Raw genomic sequence first — 21,536 nt, 5'->3', positions numbered from 1 at the left:
ACAAAGAAGAGATAGGATGAAGACAGACAGAGGCTTAACTAGCAGCCAGACACAACATGTACTCATGTCTACAGACAGAAATGCTCGTGCACACACAACATCTGACTATCGTAGTTGTGTTCTTGGGACATTACTGCTTGACTATTCTAATTATTTCCAGAAAGACTTCCAGAAGATGTAACTGAAGATAACAAATGACATCTGCAAATATATTAATTTTGATTTGAGTGGAAACATTTCTGGAAGTAGCATTCGTTGACCATCACTAGTATTTAACTTAATCTTATAACAAAGTAACTTACAAGTCAATATATTAATTGACTGAGCTAAAAAAAAAAAAAGTTAATTCAATTAATTTTACTGCATGTTTCAATTTGCACAATGCATTTGCTTGTAATCCCATGCTTGTATCATCAAGAATCCAATTACCTCTAAACTGGAAAAAACTGTCAAAATGCCAGAATGTTGTCTTTGTTTTACAGCTAAGCTGAACCAAATTGGGGCAACAAAGTGCTGGGAAAAATGTATGTCATGTTGATTTGACTGAGTTGATGAGGAAAGGCTATAATTAAAGCAAAATGTTAACATTTCAGCTTGTTGAAGGGGAGTTTAGTTGTTGAGAATAATTTGGATTTGGGATGATTTTACACAAAACAAGAGATTACACATTAATTAAGTGAAAACAACATGAGTAATAGTTGGTGCATCAGAAACTGTTGAAAAACTCCCTCTTTACTCCTAAAGTATTTCAAATATATATATATATATATATATATATATATATATATATATATATATATATATATATATATATATATATATATATATATATATATATATATATATATATATCAACACAATGAGTTTGTATGTATAACTAAACTAAACTTGCCAAAAGAGTACCAACCTCTGTGAACATAAAGATAGGAATAAATTTGTCCCCTAATTTTCTGTAAGGCCTTTCCAGAAGCTACTTTTGCAAAGTATAAAACATTCAACCTGCATTTCATGTCTTTTTGAAAGGAAACAATTTTGTTTCATGTTCAATTGTAATGCAAATGTCACTGTGAGCAAATGATATCCAACTAAAGTGATTTCCTCTTAAACGTTTTTTTTGGGCACTGAACATCTTGTTGAAGGTGGCTGCTTTTTAAGTGAAACATACTTTACTTACCATCCAAAAGTAAAACAAATATCTTTGAGAATTGTTGCAGTACAGCCACAAACTTGATCGAATTGGACACAGATTATATAAGACAGACAATGTTCTGCATGACGGTGAAGTCAAACGGAAGTAACAAATGTTTTTGTTATTTTCACAAATAAAATAACAGAGCATAAGCCCATTTATGCTAATACCCTATGCTACAAATTTACTTATTATAGATCACTTGTGTTGTGTGTAACTTCTCTATATGAATTCATCTGAAGGCCTCGAGGTTTGTTAGAGAACATTAGTGAACAAACAAAAATCCTAGAGACGAAACAACGCATCAAATAAGTTAAAAGTATGGTGAGATTAATAAGCAACATCCCACGATTTGAACATCTCATGGGGAATTATTTGACCCAGCTGCAAAACAATTCAGACCTCTGTAAATTGGCCAGAGAGGGACAGCATTGATCAGAAAAGCAGCCATGGTGACCATCGTGACTTCGGAGCAGATTCACAGCTCAGATTGGAGACTCTGTTTGTATGTTGCCCTGGTCTTTGTGAACAAGTGGCAACAAGCCAGTCACGTTGAAAGAAAGACATAAGATCAGGATATGTTGATGCTAAGTTCAGAGTGAATAATGCCTAAATACAAGACAATCGTAAAAAATAACAAAACTGCAAAACCTACCACCAAAGATACCATGAAATGATTTGATAAAAGCCTTTATGTATTAGAATGGCCCTGTCAAAGTCGATGCCTGCATCAGCTGATGCATGTCTTAAAAATTGTTGCTGACATGTTTCCCATCCAACCTGACTAATTATAAACTTTTCAAAGCTGGTAAAGAAAAGCCCAAAAGACTTCCAGCTGCAATCTTTGTAAAAATGGATTTTACACTGAAATTACTTACTAAGGACAAATGCATGTTGCACTTTTTTAAAATTAGAATTTGTAAATAAATAACCAAAAACCTGTCGGTTTTCTTTCTCTTCAAAATGACACACAATTTTGTTTCTATATAAGCAAATGTTTGTGGCTGTAATGTGACAAGTACGAATACTTATGCAAACAAAGAGAAAAGTGAGTTGACAGAAGAAAAAAAAAATGTCTACAGCTGTGAATTTGGTGTGTGCAGCTGCAGCCACAGATGCATTATTATGTCGCAGATTCATACAGTGTCAATGCTGCACTTCAGCTGGTTTGTGTTTGTTCTGCCCCGGCCGCCTGATAAAACACTCCTCCTAACACAGAGTGTGTCATCCCAGCTGCACTGTTAGGAAGATGAATGGTTCTGGTTCTGGTCTCTGGTTCCCGCTGATAGCATTCATTCAAACCACAGAATCAACACTTCCCTTTGGTCCACTGAGGCAGATGGGGACAAACATGAAACGTGACCTTTTGCATAGGAGCTGACAATAAGAAGAAGAAGGAAAAAAAAAAAAAAAAGCTTTCTGCAGCGCACCAGGACTGTGGACACGACCGATAAACACCAAAGTGAGCTGTACTGCACAGCAGATAATCTATCATTCACTCCGCCGCCACACGGCAAGCTGCATGGCGTTAAACTCACAGTGACTTTCAAACTGTGACTGGAAAGAAGCCGACAACTGAAAATCATAAGAAATATTTAGAGGTGCTGCAAAGGGTTTATCTTAAGCAGAACTATTAGTGCATTTTATTATGTATAATGATCTTCTGAAAGGCATTTATTTATTTATAAAATTTGTATTTCCTTGTATGGCTGCATATTAATCTCGTAAAAGCAAACTAACAAATGTGTGCAACTCTACGCAAGACTATAAATATTGAAATCATGCATGATGGCTGATTTAATTAAATGAATGAGCTTCGCTGCCGGAAAAGGAGCAGCAAAGATACAAATGACTACATTAAGGAAATTCATCAAGCTGCTGTCTTGGGTCCTGGCTTGCAAATACACACCTTTCAATCTAATGTTATTATGCTGTATTGTTATGAACACAGTCAGCATAAATAAAAATTAGGCGTTTCTTTGTAGGGGCCTCTGAGACGAGACATTTTTAGAAATATAACCACCCTTCCCTCTGAGAAAGGTTAAAAAAAACACAATTCAAATCAATATTACCCGCTCACTGTGTGCATTCCTCCAGCCAGTCAGCATTAAAGCAACAAATATTACATAGGAGCTGCATAAACGTATAAACAACTGAACTGAGATTAGGGGATCAGAAATTGTACAGGTTCTAAGAACAGCACTTATGTTAAGAAATTTAAACCGGTCTGAAAATGGCTTCGATATATTTTGCTTCTTGTCGCCATAAAAATAGTGTAAATAAATAATGTTGGACGCATGCATCTCGTTAAGGCTTTACAACCTGGGTTGCTCATTCCACGTGAATAGAGGAAGTCATCTAAAAGTGCAAAGGGAAAACTTCTATAAGTATGCTAATCTGTCCATTTCTGAAAATGTTTGTGGGTTTTTTGTTTTGATGCAAAGTAATAAGTCTCCATTGACAGAGGGGGAGATGAAGCCAGGAAGACAATATAGAGCTCCGGGGTTATAAAGTGCAGCCTTTATTGTTCGGCTCACAGTATCCATCCGTCAGAGAGGGGGAGAGACAGTCCTGAGTCAACAGATCTTCCTCTCAAAACCTCATCTTTTCTGCTGCAAATGGCTTGTGAGGGTTCCTCTGTGGGAGTCTTAAATCTGGCTGTCACTCCAGGCTCACCTCTGTTCCACTGCATGAGTCAGTTTTTAATTGATGTGTCCTCTAAGGCATTGCTCATACAATCTTCGCCCGTCCTTGTGCTCTTTAGGGAAATCACAAATTGCAGTGCAAATTCCATCACTAAGCAGCCCATCCGAACCTCTGGAAGAAGCGGCCCTCCGAACTGCTCTCAAGAAATTTAGGGCAAGAAGACATGAAAGGGTTTGACCTTTTTAGTTCATTTTGATATGCAGAAACTAAACACACACACTGGTGTGTTGACTCAAACCATGTGCACTTTGGGCTTTTGGCTTCTGGCTAGAGATCAGAGAACAAATGACAGAGCGCACTCCATCAATTACTCAAAAGTCCAAGTTAAAGGCCCTCATCAGGAGATCTAGATCGCCAATATTTGCAGCCTGGAAGAGTTCGGGTTGGTCCATCATAGATAGAGCTATCCTCAGAGCTGCCCAGATGTTGCCAGACATCACCTGATGAGACTGCTGACTGCTCTGGCTTTTCCTCTGGAGACTTAAAGCTGTCAGGAAGTTACTGGCTGCCTCTCTGGGGAAACAAAAACCGACAAGTCACTTCGTGCAGTGTAAACTGTTAGAGTTTATGTCCGGTTTATTACATTTTCTGAATAAGTTATAAATAAGTGTCCAAAATGAGGTATCCTCAATGTTTCTATTGTTTAAATAGGATGTGATCTCTAGCTTGTTACACTAGCCAGATGAAAAGCAAGTCTCGGAAATTAGTTTATGTCACATGAATAACAATATATGGTATCTTGCATAAAATATTAATTTGCCTTATAATTTTCCACATTTTGTACAAATATAACTAAAGTTTGTATTTAACCCCCTTTCCTCTGACAGCCCTACATATAATCGAACAGAATCAGCTGCTACCTTTAAAATTCACTTTATTTCTAAAAAGTTTTATTTCACCTCTGCATCTCAGGATTTTTTTTTTTAACAAACAGTTTCACAAAGATCATCTGGTGTCATATCAACTATTGTGCTGTCCACAAATCGTCCTTCATGGATCAATGGAGAGAAAAAACAGATTCCTGAAACAAAGCAATAAAAAGTATTGTTCTTGATTTGCAACAAGAAGCTGCTCTGTTCACTTGAGATCAAAATTTTATTTTCTGGTAAGAGATAATCTTGAGCACACCATTCCCACAATGCAACATCGTAGAGGTGGCGTCATGCTATGGGACTGCTATTCTTCAGCAGGAGCATAGAAGCTGGACAACATCGATAGATCCTCAACCTTCAGAAGGAGCTGCAATAGAATAAGTTTGATCTGGCTGTATTTTTGTATCGGCTTGGCCCAGACAAAGGTTTGTCTGTCTCTAGACATGGAAACCTTGAAGGGACATACAGCAACAAACCTTACAGCTGTGGATGCAGTAAAAGATATATATATATTTTTTTTTTTTACATAAAACAACAATAAAATACATTGAAATCTGGCAGAAATCCAAGGTATAGAAATGGTTTTGCGAGGCTGTGCAAACCAACTTTGATTTACCAGCCGTCTTGTTTCAGACAGGATTATGTGGACAGCATGACGTTCGCTTTCCCCCCACATGTTTAAGTTTCTCTTGCTCTCTGCTGGTATTTTATTTGTCATTTTAATTCTGTTTTCATCTATGTCTTAATATTAACAGGAAAAAAAGGTTCAGACCTTAATATGTACAAAATGTCAGAGTTTTAGCGCTGCAGCTTAACTCCATGATAATGATGATGATGATAATTTATTTCAGACATTTCACCAACAAAACATAATAGTAATAATAATAAAGACTTCCGTGTTTTTAAACGTAAATACAATACCTTAATATCAAATTTACATATTCAAATACATGTAAATACAACTTTTATTTGGTGACTGTGAGTCTGAAGAGCAGTATGATGAAGTTTAACTTATATAATCATAACCCTTTTCCATTCATTAATTCATAGCATACAATAGTCTTCCTGAGTGTCCATTTATAAAATTGGCCATTTGTTGCTGTACTGGGATTCATCAGATTTGAACAACGCATATTAAAATACATAACTCAGCTCAGTGATAGACAAAATCCTTAACTCTGATTCTTATAGATGGTTTAAGAAGTCTCTGAACTTTTGTAGAGTGTTATTTGCAGCTTCACACCATGAAGATAAATTGCTCTCAAAATATTAAAGGTCACTGCTTCTCCTCACCAAGCCAAGTGTTTGGCTTTTTCTTTGCTATTATCCTGTAAACAGTTTTTTCAGCTACTGTCTGATTGCTTGGCGACTAATGGTGCTGCTTGTTTCTAACAAAAATAAATAAGAAAAGTAGTCATAACTATTTAGTAGCTAAGTCTAAGCTGTGGCTAATCAAATATGTTTTACAGCTCCTCAAATGATAATATTGTTTTTATGCTGAAACTTGGTTCCACATCACAAAATCATTAAATTTTCATCCATGAGAATTTTCCTAATTTTTTGTCAGTTGTGTACATCTCTCCATCAAAACTATAAAACACTCACTTGCTTACAGAAGTGATTCTGTCAGCCTTGCTTTCAGGAATTAAAAGATGAACCTGAACCTTTCTGCTGTTATTGAAAGAAATCCAACGTTTAGGAGAGATGTCACTGGAATATCCATTAAATGCACAGAGATGATCAATAGTATGATTATAGTATCATAATGGTATAATTTATGATAGCAAGGTTTATAGTTATTATCTTATCAAACATTGTCAAAACTTGTCATAATTAAGATGGTTAATGCTGGTATTTGCAGGCTAATTTATCTGTAGTAGATTGACAATTTGTGATCCTGCATTTTGTATGAAACATTTATACATATTTTTCCATTTTGTTATTGTAAATTTTGTTAATTTGACTGGAAAAAGTGCTTAAAAATAGCCAATTAGGCATTGAGGAAAAAATAAGATTATCTCCAGGGAGCAAAAATGAGAAAAGTGTAATCTGATGTTATTCTTACAGTGCTTCTGGTTTCTGCTGTGTGTTGTATGTGGTCCACTGCATAAAACTCGGACATATTAGTTTGTTCTTTGTTGCACAGCCTGAGGTGACTCACCTGTGGGCCCCCAGGTTGATGCAGCTGATGCCCAGGTTGTAGCGGGACCTGATGAACCCTGGATGCAGCTCGAGGGCTCGCGTGTAAGCCTCCACTGCCTCTTCACTCCGGTCTCCGTTCGCTAATGTGGCTCCAAGGCGATTCCACAGCAAATAGTCCTGTGATGGAGGAAGAGCACTGAGGTGATGAAGAAAACTCAAATAGATTTATTTATTTTTTTTTAATTTTGAACTATGTTTTTGGACGATTATTAAATCACTAATGCCCTTTGTTCTTTCTTACTTTAGTTTAGTAGCTGAAGTAGCTTTGGTTGTGTTAAGATAAGGTAAATATTCATGGGTGGTTGCTCATTTTGATGTCTGCAGAACAAATGACTATTTTATCAGCAAATTATAATCTTCGCCCAACAATAAGAACCTATTTTGAACAATTGTGCATGGATTTTGGATATAAAAGTATTCGGACAAGGTTAGTTTAATGAAAGCAGAGTTACATCATGCTGGATGTCCTTGTCGCTGTTTCCCACCTGCAGGCTCATAGGCTCATTCAGAGGTCAGTGGTCTGGTACAGAACAGGGGTCCTTCATCTCTGGCTAAGCCAAGCAGCAGGCTATAATTATCTGCCTTTTGTTTTCAGTGCTGTTTTCTTTTTCTTTTCAGCGGGGGAGCAGAAATTAGCAAGTCAAATGTGGAAGACTGGATTTAACAATAATTGTCATGCCGGCCTGAGAAAGGGAAGGCGAGGAGATGGACCGATTTGTCTGAAGCAGATAGAGGAGAAAGTTTGTAAATGTAGTCCATCTTGAATATTTTTTTTTCACATATGTTTACTTTTTGCCAAAAAGAATATGCATTTATGTTTACTTTTTTGTAGGGAGATTACACACTATGCCTTGATCTTGAATAAAAATCTATATCTATCTTAAATCAGCTGCAAGGTTTTTCAGGGTGAGAATATTTTTTATGTTTGCGCACATTTAATCTCCCTGGTAAGGTTGTTTGCATTTATTGTACTCATGTTAGCTTATGAATCTCTTACATCTCTGAATCTGCTCTCAGACTTTGTACTGACTGTAAAGTATTCATATAGATGCATATAAATTCATTTGTCTTGTGCTTTATTCTGGGTATCTCTAGTCTAAAACCCTTTTCAAACATACATTTATTTGAGAGAATCTCACTGAACCTCAGCTCATTTCTGCGGGAGCTGAGATGAAAGTCTGATTGATGGATCCATATTTGATCAGCTCTTCTGATGATCCTGCAGACTGCATTATTAATTGAATAAATAGGACTCTAACGTTGCAGCACAGCCCAATGGAAAACGTAGAATATGTCACAATTATTTAAACTGTTTGATAACTAGAATCAATGATTGAACTGAAATGATTTTTTGTAAAGTGTCTTGACTCTGCCAGTCTGCTCCAGGGCAGCTGAGGCTACGATCCAGTAGCTCAACACCATCAGCAGGTGAAAGGGTGAATGAATGGTGAATGACTGAATGTAGTGTAAAGTGCTTTCGAGTCCTTGGATTTTATAAAATGCTATACAAGTGAAGGCCATTTACCATTCAGATATCCTGTCTGTCGACACAAATCTGAATAATTGAGCATGATGGAAAGGGCTGTAGCAATGAGCCAAGATTTTAGGTGCAAGATAAAACTGTTTAAATTGTGAAAAAAAAATACTATTGGGTAGTAAGACTTTGATTTTGGTAATGCACACTTAAAACTTCTGCTTTAAATGCTGATTGTGAATCTTTATGTCAGAAAAAGTCAGATTTTAGCTCTTTGCTTGTGCTGACTAGATAGTCCGCCTTAACAAAATCATATGATGGGCATTTGCATTTGTCCTCCTGATTAAATATTTTGTAAAACTCTCTTTTGCTGCAATTAGAGCTACAAATGTGTCTCTATTGCTGATTTACATCTGGAGACATTTTAACTACGCTTCTTCGCATCAACAAAACCTCTGTACATAGAAGACCCAACAGGGCTATCAGTTTATATCAAGTTCTACAGATATATTTTTTTCTTTAAAACTGCATATTCTGTGAAATCACACTGCCTATGTAGATTTAATCCAGCGTGATGTTTGATAACCTTTTTTTAGGGCTTTTGCAGTGTTTGTATCTCATTCAGTACACTCCTTAGGTTGCTCCATCCGGAGTCTCTGAAGCTGCAGGCAATTTAATTCCCTTTTTGCCAGGTAGATTTTACTGTGCACTAAGGAATAAACGTTAGAACTATTTTGGACAAACTGCTAAAGAAAGATATCAGAACCACCCAGCGAGTACAAAGACTTCTTTCCTCAGAAACCGCAGTATGTGCCCAGGCTTATTCAAATGCAGCTCCACATTCAGCCAGCGACATAACTTTGAGCTGCACATATTCTTAAATTTATGAGTTCTGGTATAAAAAGTCAAATCAAGCTAGAAATGTGTTTATAAAGTCAGGAACTGCTTGCCAAAGTGTTGTTTTAATTATTGGAAGCTGTATTTTGGTCTTTTTTTATACATTTAATTGGTTTTTGAGTTAAAAACTGAAATTTAAGAGAAGAAAAGAAATGCTAACACTAAAACAGCAAACAGTGTGAAAACACTGTGTGATTTGTTGTTCCTTTTCATAATTAGTTCCCCAAAAACCTAAATATGAGCCTTTTATTCCAGATATGTTAAAATATGAACTAGAGTTGAACTTTGTGTACGTTTATCTTCCAAATACCTACTAACAACAGAAGCTTTATTCCATAAGTATTGGTCAATATTGCTGCTTTATGTTGTAAAAGCAGCTCTAGAAAAAACTTAAGCGATGACTTAAAATGATCAGTTTCTCTGATTTTACTTTTTATAGGGATATGTTTGAGTAAAATTAACATTGTTCTTTTATTCTATGAACTACTTATGTTTGAGTAAAATTAACATTGTTCTTTTATTCTATGAACTACTGACAACATGTCTCCGAAATTTCAAGCAAAAATGTAGTATTTATTTGTGTAAAATGAGAAATGGTCAAAATAATGAAAACGATTCCGTGCTTTCAGACCTCAAATAATGCAAAGAAACAAGTTCTTAAAAATTTGAAAACAACAATTGTAATGTTTTAACGCAGGATGAGTTCAAAAATCAATAATTGGTGGAATAATCATGAGGTTTTCAATGAGGTTCAGTGCAGTAGGCTCTTAATTTTTCCCAGAGTTGTATATATATATAATAAAACAACAATAAAAATTTTAGTGTTACTTTTAACTGGTGCAGTGAAAATATGCCACAACAAGCAAAGGACATTTTTAGAGAGTTCGGTTCTGTTTAGTCTGCATATTTTCTATCAGGCTGAGCGAGAGAAAGCCTTTGAGGGGTTTCCTACCTCAGGCCGGACTGACAGCGCCGTATTGAAAGCCTCTACAGCTTTGTTGAACTCTCCGCTGAGGTTGTAGAGGACCCCAAGGCCCGTCTGTAAATCCGGGTCAACGCTGTCCGAGTTGTTCTGAGCTGCTTCCAGGAAGAGCTCCTTGACCTCTGGCAGCAGTGAGCTGAGAAGACACACGAGCAGAAACACACACACCCACAGGGATCAGGATTAGTGTGACTTAGAGTGCTGAGTGAGCACTGTGAAGTCTGTAAAGCTGTGCTGTACAATGTGGGAATTGTCATTCATAAATTGATGGAAGAGGATTGATTGAATAAAGGAGTAAAAACGATTTGTCAAAATAAAAATTAGTTTAAATACATCAGGTCTAGGGCTGCACAGTGGCTCAGTTGGTAGAGCTGTTGCCTTGCAGCAAGAAGGTCCTGGGTTCGATTCCCGGCCGGGGTCTTTCTGCATGGAGTTTGCATGTTCTCCCTGTGCATGCGTGGGTTCTCTCCGGGTTCTCCGGCTTCCTCCCACAGTCCAAAAACATGACTGTCAGGTTAATTGGTCTCTCTAAATTCTCCCTAGGTGTGAGTGTGTGTGTGAATGGTTGTTTGTCTTGTAAGTCTTTGTGTTGCCCTGCGACAGACTGGCGACCTGTCCAGGGTGACCCCGCCTCTTGCCTGGAACGTTAGCTGGGGATAGGCACCAGCAACCCTCCCGACCCCATTAGGGAGAAAGGGTATATAGAAAATGGATGGATGGATGGACATCAGGTCCATCTAATGTACATAAACACACAATGCATTCAGTGATAATACATCTGTAGTTATAGATTAAGGTAAAGCTTCCACTGAGAGCAGCATCAGAAAAGGATGAAGATTGAATCAGGGATATGTAAACCAAAGTAATGGTATGTGCCGTAGGTTGTTGTCCAGAGGGAACAGCATGGTAATTGGTTCTACCTGTATCTCTCTGCACAGGCGAGGCGATTAATGACTTGATGAAGTTTTACTTTACAGTGAGAGAAAAATTAGGCCTCCAGAATCTGATATATGGAGCGGCTGCATCCATCAGACTAACAATGAAGTGGACAGCCTGCCTTCCTAAGCAGTGAGAGCGATTTTACAAGAGGGATGCTTTTTGGTTTGTGTCTGGCATTTTAATAGTAAATTCAATTTATACCATCTGTGGATGCAAATTTTTAAAAAAGGTTTCCAACAACATGAAGACAGAGATTTCTCATTTTAAATTTAATAGGAACAACTAAAAGCACAAACTTGTCAGTATTTTTTTTTTTTACAGTTGGACTCAGGCATCGAAGCAAGTTGATATTCTGACCTGATAGTAATATTTAAAATACAAAATTACAAGGAAATTACAATAGAAAAAATGAAATATAATTAGAAACAAAAGAGGATACAAGAATCAAAGTAAAACAGTAAAAGTAAAACAGCATCAAACTAATAGAAGGTCTGACTTTAAAGATGAAACTGGCCCACACAATCACCAGAGTTTTGTTTTCATCATATAACATTCATCATATAACATATAAAATCCTCAAAGTCCACAGAACTTCACATTATTAGTTTAGATTAACAGACTATTGACCTATAACAGACAATGTATATCATTTTTAAAGCAGTATTTATGAAATTATTCACCATTCTCCCCAAAAAATGGAGGGTCTGATGACGATGTTGGATGAGAAAGTTTCCGCTCTAATTCATCCCAAAGTTGTTTCTAATAGGTTGAGGTCTGAACTCGTCAGGTTCTTCCAAACTAAATTCACTCATCCATTGTTTTGTAGACTTTGCTTTGTGCCCTAGTTCCCAATTAGGTTTAAAGGAAAGCAGCTATTGCCAAACTGTTCCTACAAACATGGGAGACAGAAATTTCCCAAAACATCTTGGCATTAAGAAATACTTTTAACAAAACGAAAGGATAAAAAAAAAAAAATAGACCTATTCCATAATCCCCTCACACACAGCTTTACGTCTGACACAATGCAGACTCTTGTGGGATGCTACAAACCTAAGTACAGGTAAACCAACCCATTCTTTCACATCTGTTTATAGTAGCTGTCTGCACACCTAGCTGCTGGATTTTATACACATCTGGCCATGGAGGTGAACTAAAACATTTAATTTATCAGTCTGAAAAGCTTAGTACATTTGAAAACAAATGCTTTTTAAAAAGCTGAATTGACTCCTGCCTTTATCATTGTTGCAGTTCTTTAGGTTTTGATGCCATTTTTTGCAAGTTCTGCTGTTTCTTATGTCTTTGCCACCCGACTGGTAAAAAATAAACAGTAATTAAGAAGAGGGACAGGCTTATTCCCACCGTGAGACCTAAGAAGCAGTAATTTTCTGTGAAATATGGTTAAATTTAAAACCGTTCATTTTTATAATAACCAAACATAAAACCCCGACACAAACCTAAACAAATAAAAGTTCTGAAATGTGAAAAGGTCTTATTAAAAAGGCAGATCCTCACATTGATATGCAGCACTGCATATTGAAATAAATAATTAGACAGTTATGGCTGTCTAAAGCTAGAAAATTAATGGGCATATAACTATATTATTGATCACAGCAGATTGTTAGTCATTCTCTTTTTGCCGTTTCCTCAGTGATGTGAGGACTCTCAACTTTATTATGACTGCTTATATTAAATTTATAAGCAGTTATTTATAACTGCTCAATATTTATAATTTGATAAATATGTTAATTTATCCATGCATTAATTGTTTATTAATCTTGAAGCTAATTAAAAGGTAAATCAATAAGACATTAAGACATTGTTGTGTATTCTTTTACACAATAAACAACAAGGGGGGGAGGGATAAGATCCTAATTTGAATAAGTAAATGAGGAATAGAATGAAGAAACATTAAATAAAAAAAAAATAACTCTCTTCAGAGTTATTTATCCAATGAAGAAAGACCATAGAATCAAAGAGCTGCTGTCTGTTACTTTTAGGACTGTCCATGTTGGGTCAGTTCAGGTTCTCTACCTTTCGTGTCGGCCGGCGTTGAGAGCGTAAGACAGTCTGCGCTGAGAGTTGGGGGAGCCTATCAGATGGATCTTGGCCTTCAGCAGGTTCTTGTACTTGGGATTGTGCTTCAACCAGCGCAGCAGGGCCTCACAGGCGTCATGACGCATGCCAGTGTTGGTCAGGCTCACAGCCAGAGCCATGAGGGCCGGTAGGTTGTTAGGGTGGAGCTCCAGACACCTGGACAGAGACAAGGAGCGAGGGTGTAAAGGGGGACTTCAAAGAGAAATTTAGATGTGACAAACATTAATTGGGACCAGTTGAAGCAGAAGCACATAAGGCCTGGATGAGCTGCGACTCTTTTTGCCCTGCGTGCTCCACAGAGGAGCAGGTTTTTCATGCTGCCCACACCTGGTTGATTTGAATTAACTTTGCATTTATGCAAACTCTCATTTGGTGACGTTGCAGGAGATTGGAAGTGTCTCTGCTGTGGCTACTGTAGTTATATCTTCAGAATACATCACTGAAGATCTTTTGTTGGTTTTGTAAGAGGAAAGGAAAGTAGACCATAGAGTTGGAAGAAGGACTTGGATTAATTAAGAGACTAGGTGAAAGGCCAAAACAAGATTTGGCTTTCATCAACATTCCAGCCTGATTTGCTGCAGTTTATTTGCCAACTTCCTTAAAACCACAATAATCCCAGACCAACTAAATTATTCCAGCCTCCTGCTGGGAACTGTTCTTGGCTAAGCTTACACACATGTAATGTTTGAATTCAAAGAACACTTAAAGAAATGTTTCTCTTTTTTTGAAGAAAAGAAAAAGCAAAAGTTTGTATGTTTCTTCGAACTTTCTATGGTTTGTTAAGGACGGAGCCGCTTGTCCTGTCTGGGAATGAATCATTCATGTTTTGATTTATTTAGCTACACACAGCAAGTGCTTGTGTTCTGCAGAACTGTGGCTGGATACTTTAATGATTAAAAACTAAAACCTATCCAGACAGTAAGTTTTTGTAATTAGATGCGAAATAGCAACGCGATCACTGCCAGTTGATAAAGATCAGTGTAGCAACAGCAGGATTAATGCCAGAAAACAAAATCTAATCTCACTTCAGACCAAACTACTCCTCACAGATGGAGTGATTACATAACAACCAAAGTCAATATGAAGCCAGCAAGCAACCTGAAATTTGAAAGGTGCTCATATGCAAGGAAGACTATTTTAGAGGCAGAAGAATAACTATGGTATAGATCTGCTTTGTAATCAGTTCAGTTTGAACCTAAATTATCTGCTTATCTACTAAAAAAGTAAATTGATGAAATACTTTGAAAGTGTGGATTATTTCTCCTCAGCAGCATCTTTACTTCACTTGTCAGTGTTCACACTCTGGGAAAGGGGCAATTTCTGACTTCGGCAGAGTTGTGAATAAAATTGGGTCGCCTCCTATTGAGGAATCCAGTCAGAGCCCCGACTTTTGCAATCACAGTCCAAGCAGGGTTCCTCTAGTTTAAGAATAGAAAAAAATTACATAAATTGTTCTTCCAATATGGTTTAAGGCAATTCAATAGAAACTAGTGGAGGCCTTATGCTTTTTAGAGCTGTGGTTAAATGTCCATTTCTTACTAATATATTTATAGCCCTTTTACTTTCTGACATTTTGTTATGTTCCAACCTCATCTTTCATTGTATTTATTATAGGTGGCTTTCCTCAGTGTTTTCTCAGGTAGACTGAATACAAATGCACATCATAGTTTTCTGAGTATTATTTGGAAAACATATTTCATCTTTCTATCTAACTGTGTGCTTCTTTGTGTTGGTCTGTTGCATAAAACATCAAGAAAATACATTAAATGTATAGTTGAAATGTGACAAAATGTAAAGCAAATTGTCCAGTTCATGGTACTTTGCAAAAGTTTTGGCTCCCATTTATCTCTAACTCCAGCTGTATGTGCATAGACTGTCAGAAAGCTTATATAAACCTCTAAGCAAATATGAAATCAGGATCTTTTGCTATTTTTAGATTTCAAATCAGAACCAAACTCAGATGTTTCTTATTACCTTTGGAGGGAGACAATTGCCGCCTGCTCATTTTCATTTTCTGCCTGTGTTGTCCCTAAGACCTGCCAGGCCTGTGGGGAAACAGAAAATACAGATATCAATAAATAGGAGGAAGGAAAAACCACAGCGTGTCTTCTCAGGGGGGGTCAAACACAGAAGGAATAAAAAAACAGAGATCTGTCACAGAGTGACTGATGCTGCTGCTGCAGATCAACTGGCTTGGATGAGCTCCAGAGCATATCAACCACAGCTGAGCATTTTGTTCCTCTTAGTTGAAGAAATGCACCTTTAATTTATTTGTTTGATTATTTTAGCTTCCCAATTTCATTCCCCCATCTCATTTGGGTAATTAGTTGTTTAAATCTTGATTAGGTAAATACCTGTAAGTCAATTAAATCTTTTTGTGATCGTTTTTAACCATATAGGTAATAATAGCAATTACACAAACACCAGATTTTCAGTGGATCAAAGCTAACAATCTTTTTCCTTTGAATGATGAATCCTGCATAAACAATTTTGCCTTGTTGCCCATTTTATTCTAATGGTCGTAAGAGAATTTGTTGTAATAGCAAAAACTATTTCAGAGTTTGCAACAAGCTGCTCAAATTAACCAAAGGATGCCTTGAATTTGAACTAAGAAGAATGAAAAGTAATTGATCACTTCAAAACTTATAGAGAAACAAGCCAGAAGTCTTAGAGATTTAAGAAGTGCAAAAAAAAGAAAGAAAAAAAAATGCTATGAGTAGAAAAATCTGATGACAGTTTGAGTTTCAGGACACTGTAAAGATAAATAAGATGATTTGCATTCAGTGTCTATATCTACCTTGGAAAAATAAAGCACTTTGGTATTATAGCTTTACATACAAATTGCTGTGTTGGCAGTTTTTTACCGAGGCCTAATGTTTGCAAAGTCAAGGAACAGAGCCAGCAAAATTAATCAGCCATAGACCGACAGATAAGATCAGCTTTGGCTTCTAACTCACTGAGAAATATGAGTATAATAACTTCTTAGACAAATTTCAGGGATTGTATATGATCCTATATAGCTAACAGGGAAACAGGAGTTGTACCAGTTCCTGAAGAGCTGAGGTAGTAACTCATTTTACAAGAACTTTATTCTGCTCTTTAAAAAGATTTAATGTTCAAAGATAAGTTTGGTTTTTTTTTTCTATATGTCTGACTAAAATTGTTCATTTTTGTATGACCTCAGTGATTTTCTCAGGGTGGAAACTAAACTCTTCAACAGCAGCACTAATTTTATTTTCATTTAAATGTCTTGTCTTCCACAAACAGGTTTATGTTCTTTATGTTCTCATATTTTTAAAGAAGAAATGGTTAATAACTACAATGCTTTCCAAACATTTTCACACCCTTTGAATGTTTTCACACTTTGTCACATGAGTGGGATTTTATGTGACAGACATAATCAAAACACAAACACAGAGACTGCAGATAAATGCTAAGTAGAAAGAAAATGACTAAACATTTTAAACAAACTGGAATCTAAAAACTATAATGTAAAGGTACGTTCATTAACTTATTTTGAAAGTAATCTCTTACGATGCTTTTTTGCTTGACTCTTTGAAACGAGGGGCAAAATTATTTCTGAATGATTCACGGTGGGGCAATAAGCCACTAAGCACCCTATGAGGAATTTGGGAATCGTATTAGTCCCATACACCACAGGATAATCCTCTCCTTGGAGTAACTGGCACATTTCTGTATGTTCCAGGGGACTCTGAAAGCACTTTCTGTGACGGCTTTGCTCTTTGAGCTTGCAAAGAGGTCACTCTTTCAGTAAAAAGAGGAAGATTTAAAAATATACTAGAATGAACTATTATTCAGCTCGTTGAACAAATGGAAGCCCTGAAGAGGAGCAAGTTGGGAGCTACAGTAAACACTCCTGCTGCAGGCAATCAGCGTCAGGTCTGTGGATGCTGTCTGCTAAATCAGCTTCGCACAGCCTGTGGTCAGGCAGGCGTTCTTCCTATGCAGCTTTTCACCACATGAGGTGGAGAAGGTGGGGTTGGACTGTGATTAAGGTATGCAGCTTATCCAGGTGCTGGCTGCAGTATTTCTCGCAATCACAAGAAATGTTCCTTCCTTCTCCTCCCATAAAATGCATGTGTAAATATGAACGTCCCCATGGTTAACTTTGGTAGTCAAATGGAGCAAAGAGCAAACAAACCACAAACCAAGGTGTGTGTGCGTGTTATCTTGTGTGCTAAATGAATTCACCTCTGAATCATGAGGGTCCTGCAAGACGGCTGCTTCGAGCAAAAGCACAGCGTTTGGCAAGTCTCCCTCTCGAGATTTCTTCAGTCCCTCCTCAAATGCATTAGGCAAGTCCTTATAAGGATTATCTGTGTGGAAGTAGTAACCCTGTCAGCAGAGGAGAAAACAACAAAAAAAGGGTCAAAGGCAATGTCAGTTTTTCTTCTTCACATGAAAATGCACACCAATGCAGCGATCCTGTGCTGATGATTTTTAAGTAAAGCTCCAACAGGAGGCATTGATTTTTCTTTCCCCCTTTCTGCTTCACATCAAAACCATGACGACCTCCTTTGGGTTCGACTGTTCTCTTTAAATGTTAAACCTTGCATTTTTTTTTTTTTACTTGGATGAACCTACTCTTTTACATGGATTTGACCTTGATGAAACGGCTTTTTCTGTAAGATCTGACTCTGTGCTGGGAATCAGAAGACCCATAATGCTAATCTTATGGGTTTTGCTTTTATGAGAAGGTCAGTTCATGGTTGAATGGTTCAGGAATGCTCTGGTGTACAGCAGGGGCTTTTACATCCAATTCCAATGTAATGAAATGAATTATACATTTGGCATGCAAAAAAAGAAACTAATATTCTTTTGTGTCAATATTGCATGACTTTATAAAGAGCTTATTTACAAAATATTGAAAACGTTTCTTATATTTTTAGAGCCTTTTGCAACATGAAATTGAAGATTGTTATTTTATTTTTTCGCCTTTGGTGAGTCTAAAGGCTGCTGTAGTATTCATACCTTGACTTTTGAGTTTCAATATTGACTTGGACAAGTTTCAGAAGTCGGGCGAAAAATAGTCAAAATCTCATAAAGAAATGATCATGTACATGTAATCCCTCATATAGACAGAAAAACAAAACAATGAATAAACAAGTTTGTGTTTCTATACCAACTGAAATGTTTGAATCATTTATTAATCACACTATTTGGCAAATTTACTGTAATTATTTCAAATCACCTGTGCTACAGAGCATCGGACAACAACTTAGAAGCTCATAAATAAACTGCATCACCTGTTTTGTTAAACTGAACGGCGACTCGTCTGCTTGGATGTTGTTGCTTTGGCCCCACCCATTGACCTCGATTAGCATTGCTGCAAATAAGTTACTGTGCTGCAGCTACAGAAAGTTATGAAAAAACCTTTAATGTCTGATTTTTAAATTATGCATAAAGTCAGCAAAAATATATATAATTATCGTTAAATGACTCATTTGGGTATTGCACTGTCTTTAGGTCCTTAATATGCATTAATTAAAATCCTAATGTGTGAACTTTCTGCAACTCCTAGTAAATAATGCATTGTTTACTGTAGGTGTGCTGTGAATAATTTGTTTCATAATGTCAACAGGTTAAGAATTGTCTCTTATGGAAGGGGAGCTGATTTTATTGAGTTATCACCCACAATGTCTCCTTCTGATCAAACATGTGGCTACAGTGGAAAGGAACGACCATTTTAAATGTCTCCTGCACATTTTCTTTTCACCATCTGGAGAGATTCCTGCACATAGATGCTGCAAAACATTCTGACCTTTTCATGTGGAGATACAGATGAGGGTATTTGTGCCTGCTCGTTTTCTGTCAGCCAGTTTCGTCGGGCCAGTTCTTCCCACTCTGCCTGCATTTTGTCCCAGAACTCTGTGTCCGACTGCAGACATCATAGAGAGGAAGCAGTGGAGGATTACGGTTGGTTAGATGGGGAGAGAGTGCAAGGTGACAGCGGGGAATGACTGATTAGTGTGCTGTAAAACAAAAGCTCCTGTTAGGTTTTCCATCACCTGGAAATGTCACATTTATCAAGATTAGCGAGTCTTTGTAATTTATGGACTTTGCCCTCTTTCTGACTTATAGTTATATGTCAAAGTTTGTGAACTGAAAATAAAGATATGGATGAAAAAATAAAGTCCGTTAGTAATTGAGCAGCAGGTAAAAAAAAAAGGTTATTTAATAAAATAAGACACAGTATAATGAAAGTAAATTCTATTAATGTGCTACAATGATGCCCTTAAAATATATAATTTAATGTAATCAAGCTGTATAATCCTATTTTTATTATAGAGTGAAATATAGTTTCAAAATATCTTAATTACAAATGTGAAAGCATCCCAACCCAGGACTCTACAGTCTCTACCAGCTTGACATTTGAACTGTTATTTGCTGGCATTTAATTAGCTGCTAACAGAGCTGAGGTTCACTCTAGATGGGCAACCTGTCAGTTTAAGATGCCAAATCACTCTCTGCATTTACGTTTCATCTTTATGTTTGGCAGGGAAGTAAATCCTGGACCGTTGTGATAGATGAGCCTTTACGTCATGAACCCTCGTCTTATAAAGCCTGTTTGTAACTTCAATATGAGACATAAATAAATTGTTTTCAGTTTGAATCCATTATTTCCATATATTATAATCTGAAATCTTTCCATTTGTACACAGTGTAGGTTTTAGACTGATTCAGTAAACATCAGCGTTAAGAACGAAGAATATGTTTAATTTTATTTAATTGATAGCAGACTTCATTGTAATTTATGATGCATTAAATACTCTTTAAAAGCATATTATTCCTTTGCATTGAAAATATTTAATTTACTTAATGTGAATTTGTCTATGTCTATAACAAATAGGGAGGTCATGAGGGAAATGACCCGTGGGATGCAGTAAAAGTGTCTACCAAAAAAGAACAATAAGTCAATGTTTTGGCTCTGTTCTTAATCCCATAAGGTGTGTGTGAAAACACTGGTTCTGTCAGGAGGAATGAGCCAGAACTCCATCAAACTATTGTGAGAAGTTTGAGGTTGGAAAACCCAAAATGTTTGACCAAAGTTATACATTTCACAGGCAATGATTTCAAGTACTGAGGAAATGCATGTAAACTTATTGTCTTAAAAAAATTAATAAATAAACCTCTGACACATTCTTTTTCTCACTATTGTGGCATTTAGAAATAATTTGGGTAACTTCAACTGATCTAAAATGAATTTGAACTGATTCACAGTATGTACAGTATGATGTGCTATACATACTGTGAATGTACAGTATGTCTCTTTTTATTATGTCTGTAAACGTCCACTTTCAACTATTAAAAAAATATGATTGACTGAAAACTGGAACAGTGCTAATTACTAAATTAATTTTACAAAATTAATTTCTGTGATGACAGCGTGGGTCAGTCTTTAACCTCGTGGTTTGATTTGTTTGTATTAGTTTGCAAACAACCGACTTAACACAAAAACATTACCATTAAATTCTTATTAGCTTCCACTTGGTTTTTACTTTAGTTTAAGCTGAAAAATCTTATTTTACAAACTCAAAGCAGGTATTGTTAGAGAAATATTTCTCTAAAGGAAGAACGACTCTGATCCAAACAGACATCAGTTGAGCATGAATCAAGTTCAAGTTTTTTGTGTTTATACATATGAACACTTAATGAGTGGTCCCATCTCCTTTTGTGCATATGGCTGCCACTACAGATGCTTTTACTGGCAATGAATAGCCACAGCTTTTTCTCTTCCATCTGGCTGGTTCCATGATTTTTCGGATGTCTTCCTGTCAGAAAGGAGAGCAAACCGGGAAGAATGAAGCCAAGCAGAGCAGAACAGCCTTGTGTGACTGACTGACTAAAGCCTGAACTCCATCAGTACATGACGGATCAAAATACAGTCACTGTGTGTGTACTGATGCTGCAGACGGGTGTAAAATACAGATCTATATATTTACACGGCAAGAAGACAGGAGTTGATGTGAGATGACATTAAATTCTCCACATGATTGATAGTGAGGCCATCATGTTACTCCACTGAATGTTTACCTTATTTTGATTTTAACATCTTTTGCAATTTGAGAAACTTAAATAAATAAAGTTAAAGTTTATTCTATATCTTTATTCACTAAATATTTCAAACTGAGTACTGTTGCAGTATGTATAATGTGAGTT

The 21,536-nt window shown here is 36.6% G+C and overlaps 1 protein-coding gene across 2 annotated transcripts in view; it reads right to left on the bottom strand.

The window, feature by feature from the left end:
- Positions 1-888: 888 nt before the first annotated feature.
- The window catches only part of pex5la (peroxisomal biogenesis factor 5-like a), a 74,458-nt gene continuing 53,810 nt past the window's right edge, over positions 889-21,536 (bottom strand). For both annotated transcript variants that reach the window (XM_044129469.1, XM_044129470.1), the window contains 7 exons: positions 19,138-19,254; positions 17,568-17,711; positions 15,330-15,400; positions 13,293-13,511; positions 10,293-10,458; positions 6,929-7,086; positions 889-4,408 (listed from right to left, as the gene is read on the bottom strand). In XM_044129469.1, the coding sequence (XP_043985404.1) occupies positions 4,207-4,408; positions 6,929-7,086; positions 10,293-10,458; positions 13,293-13,511; positions 15,330-15,400; positions 17,568-17,711; positions 19,138-19,254 (1,077 nt within the window). In that variant the 3' untranslated portion in view covers positions 889-4,206. The remainder of the gene's footprint in view (positions 4,409-6,928; positions 7,087-10,292; positions 10,459-13,292; positions 13,512-15,329; positions 15,401-17,567; positions 17,712-19,137; positions 19,255-21,536) is intronic.

This window comes from Gambusia affinis, linkage group LG10 (genome assembly GCF_019740435.1).
Source record: "Gambusia affinis linkage group LG10, SWU_Gaff_1.0, whole genome shotgun sequence".
Classification (NCBI taxonomy): domain Eukaryota; kingdom Metazoa; phylum Chordata; class Actinopteri; order Cyprinodontiformes; family Poeciliidae; genus Gambusia; species Gambusia affinis.
Note: the sequence above shows the minus strand (reverse complement) of the source record. Positions and strands in the feature narration are given on the sequence as shown.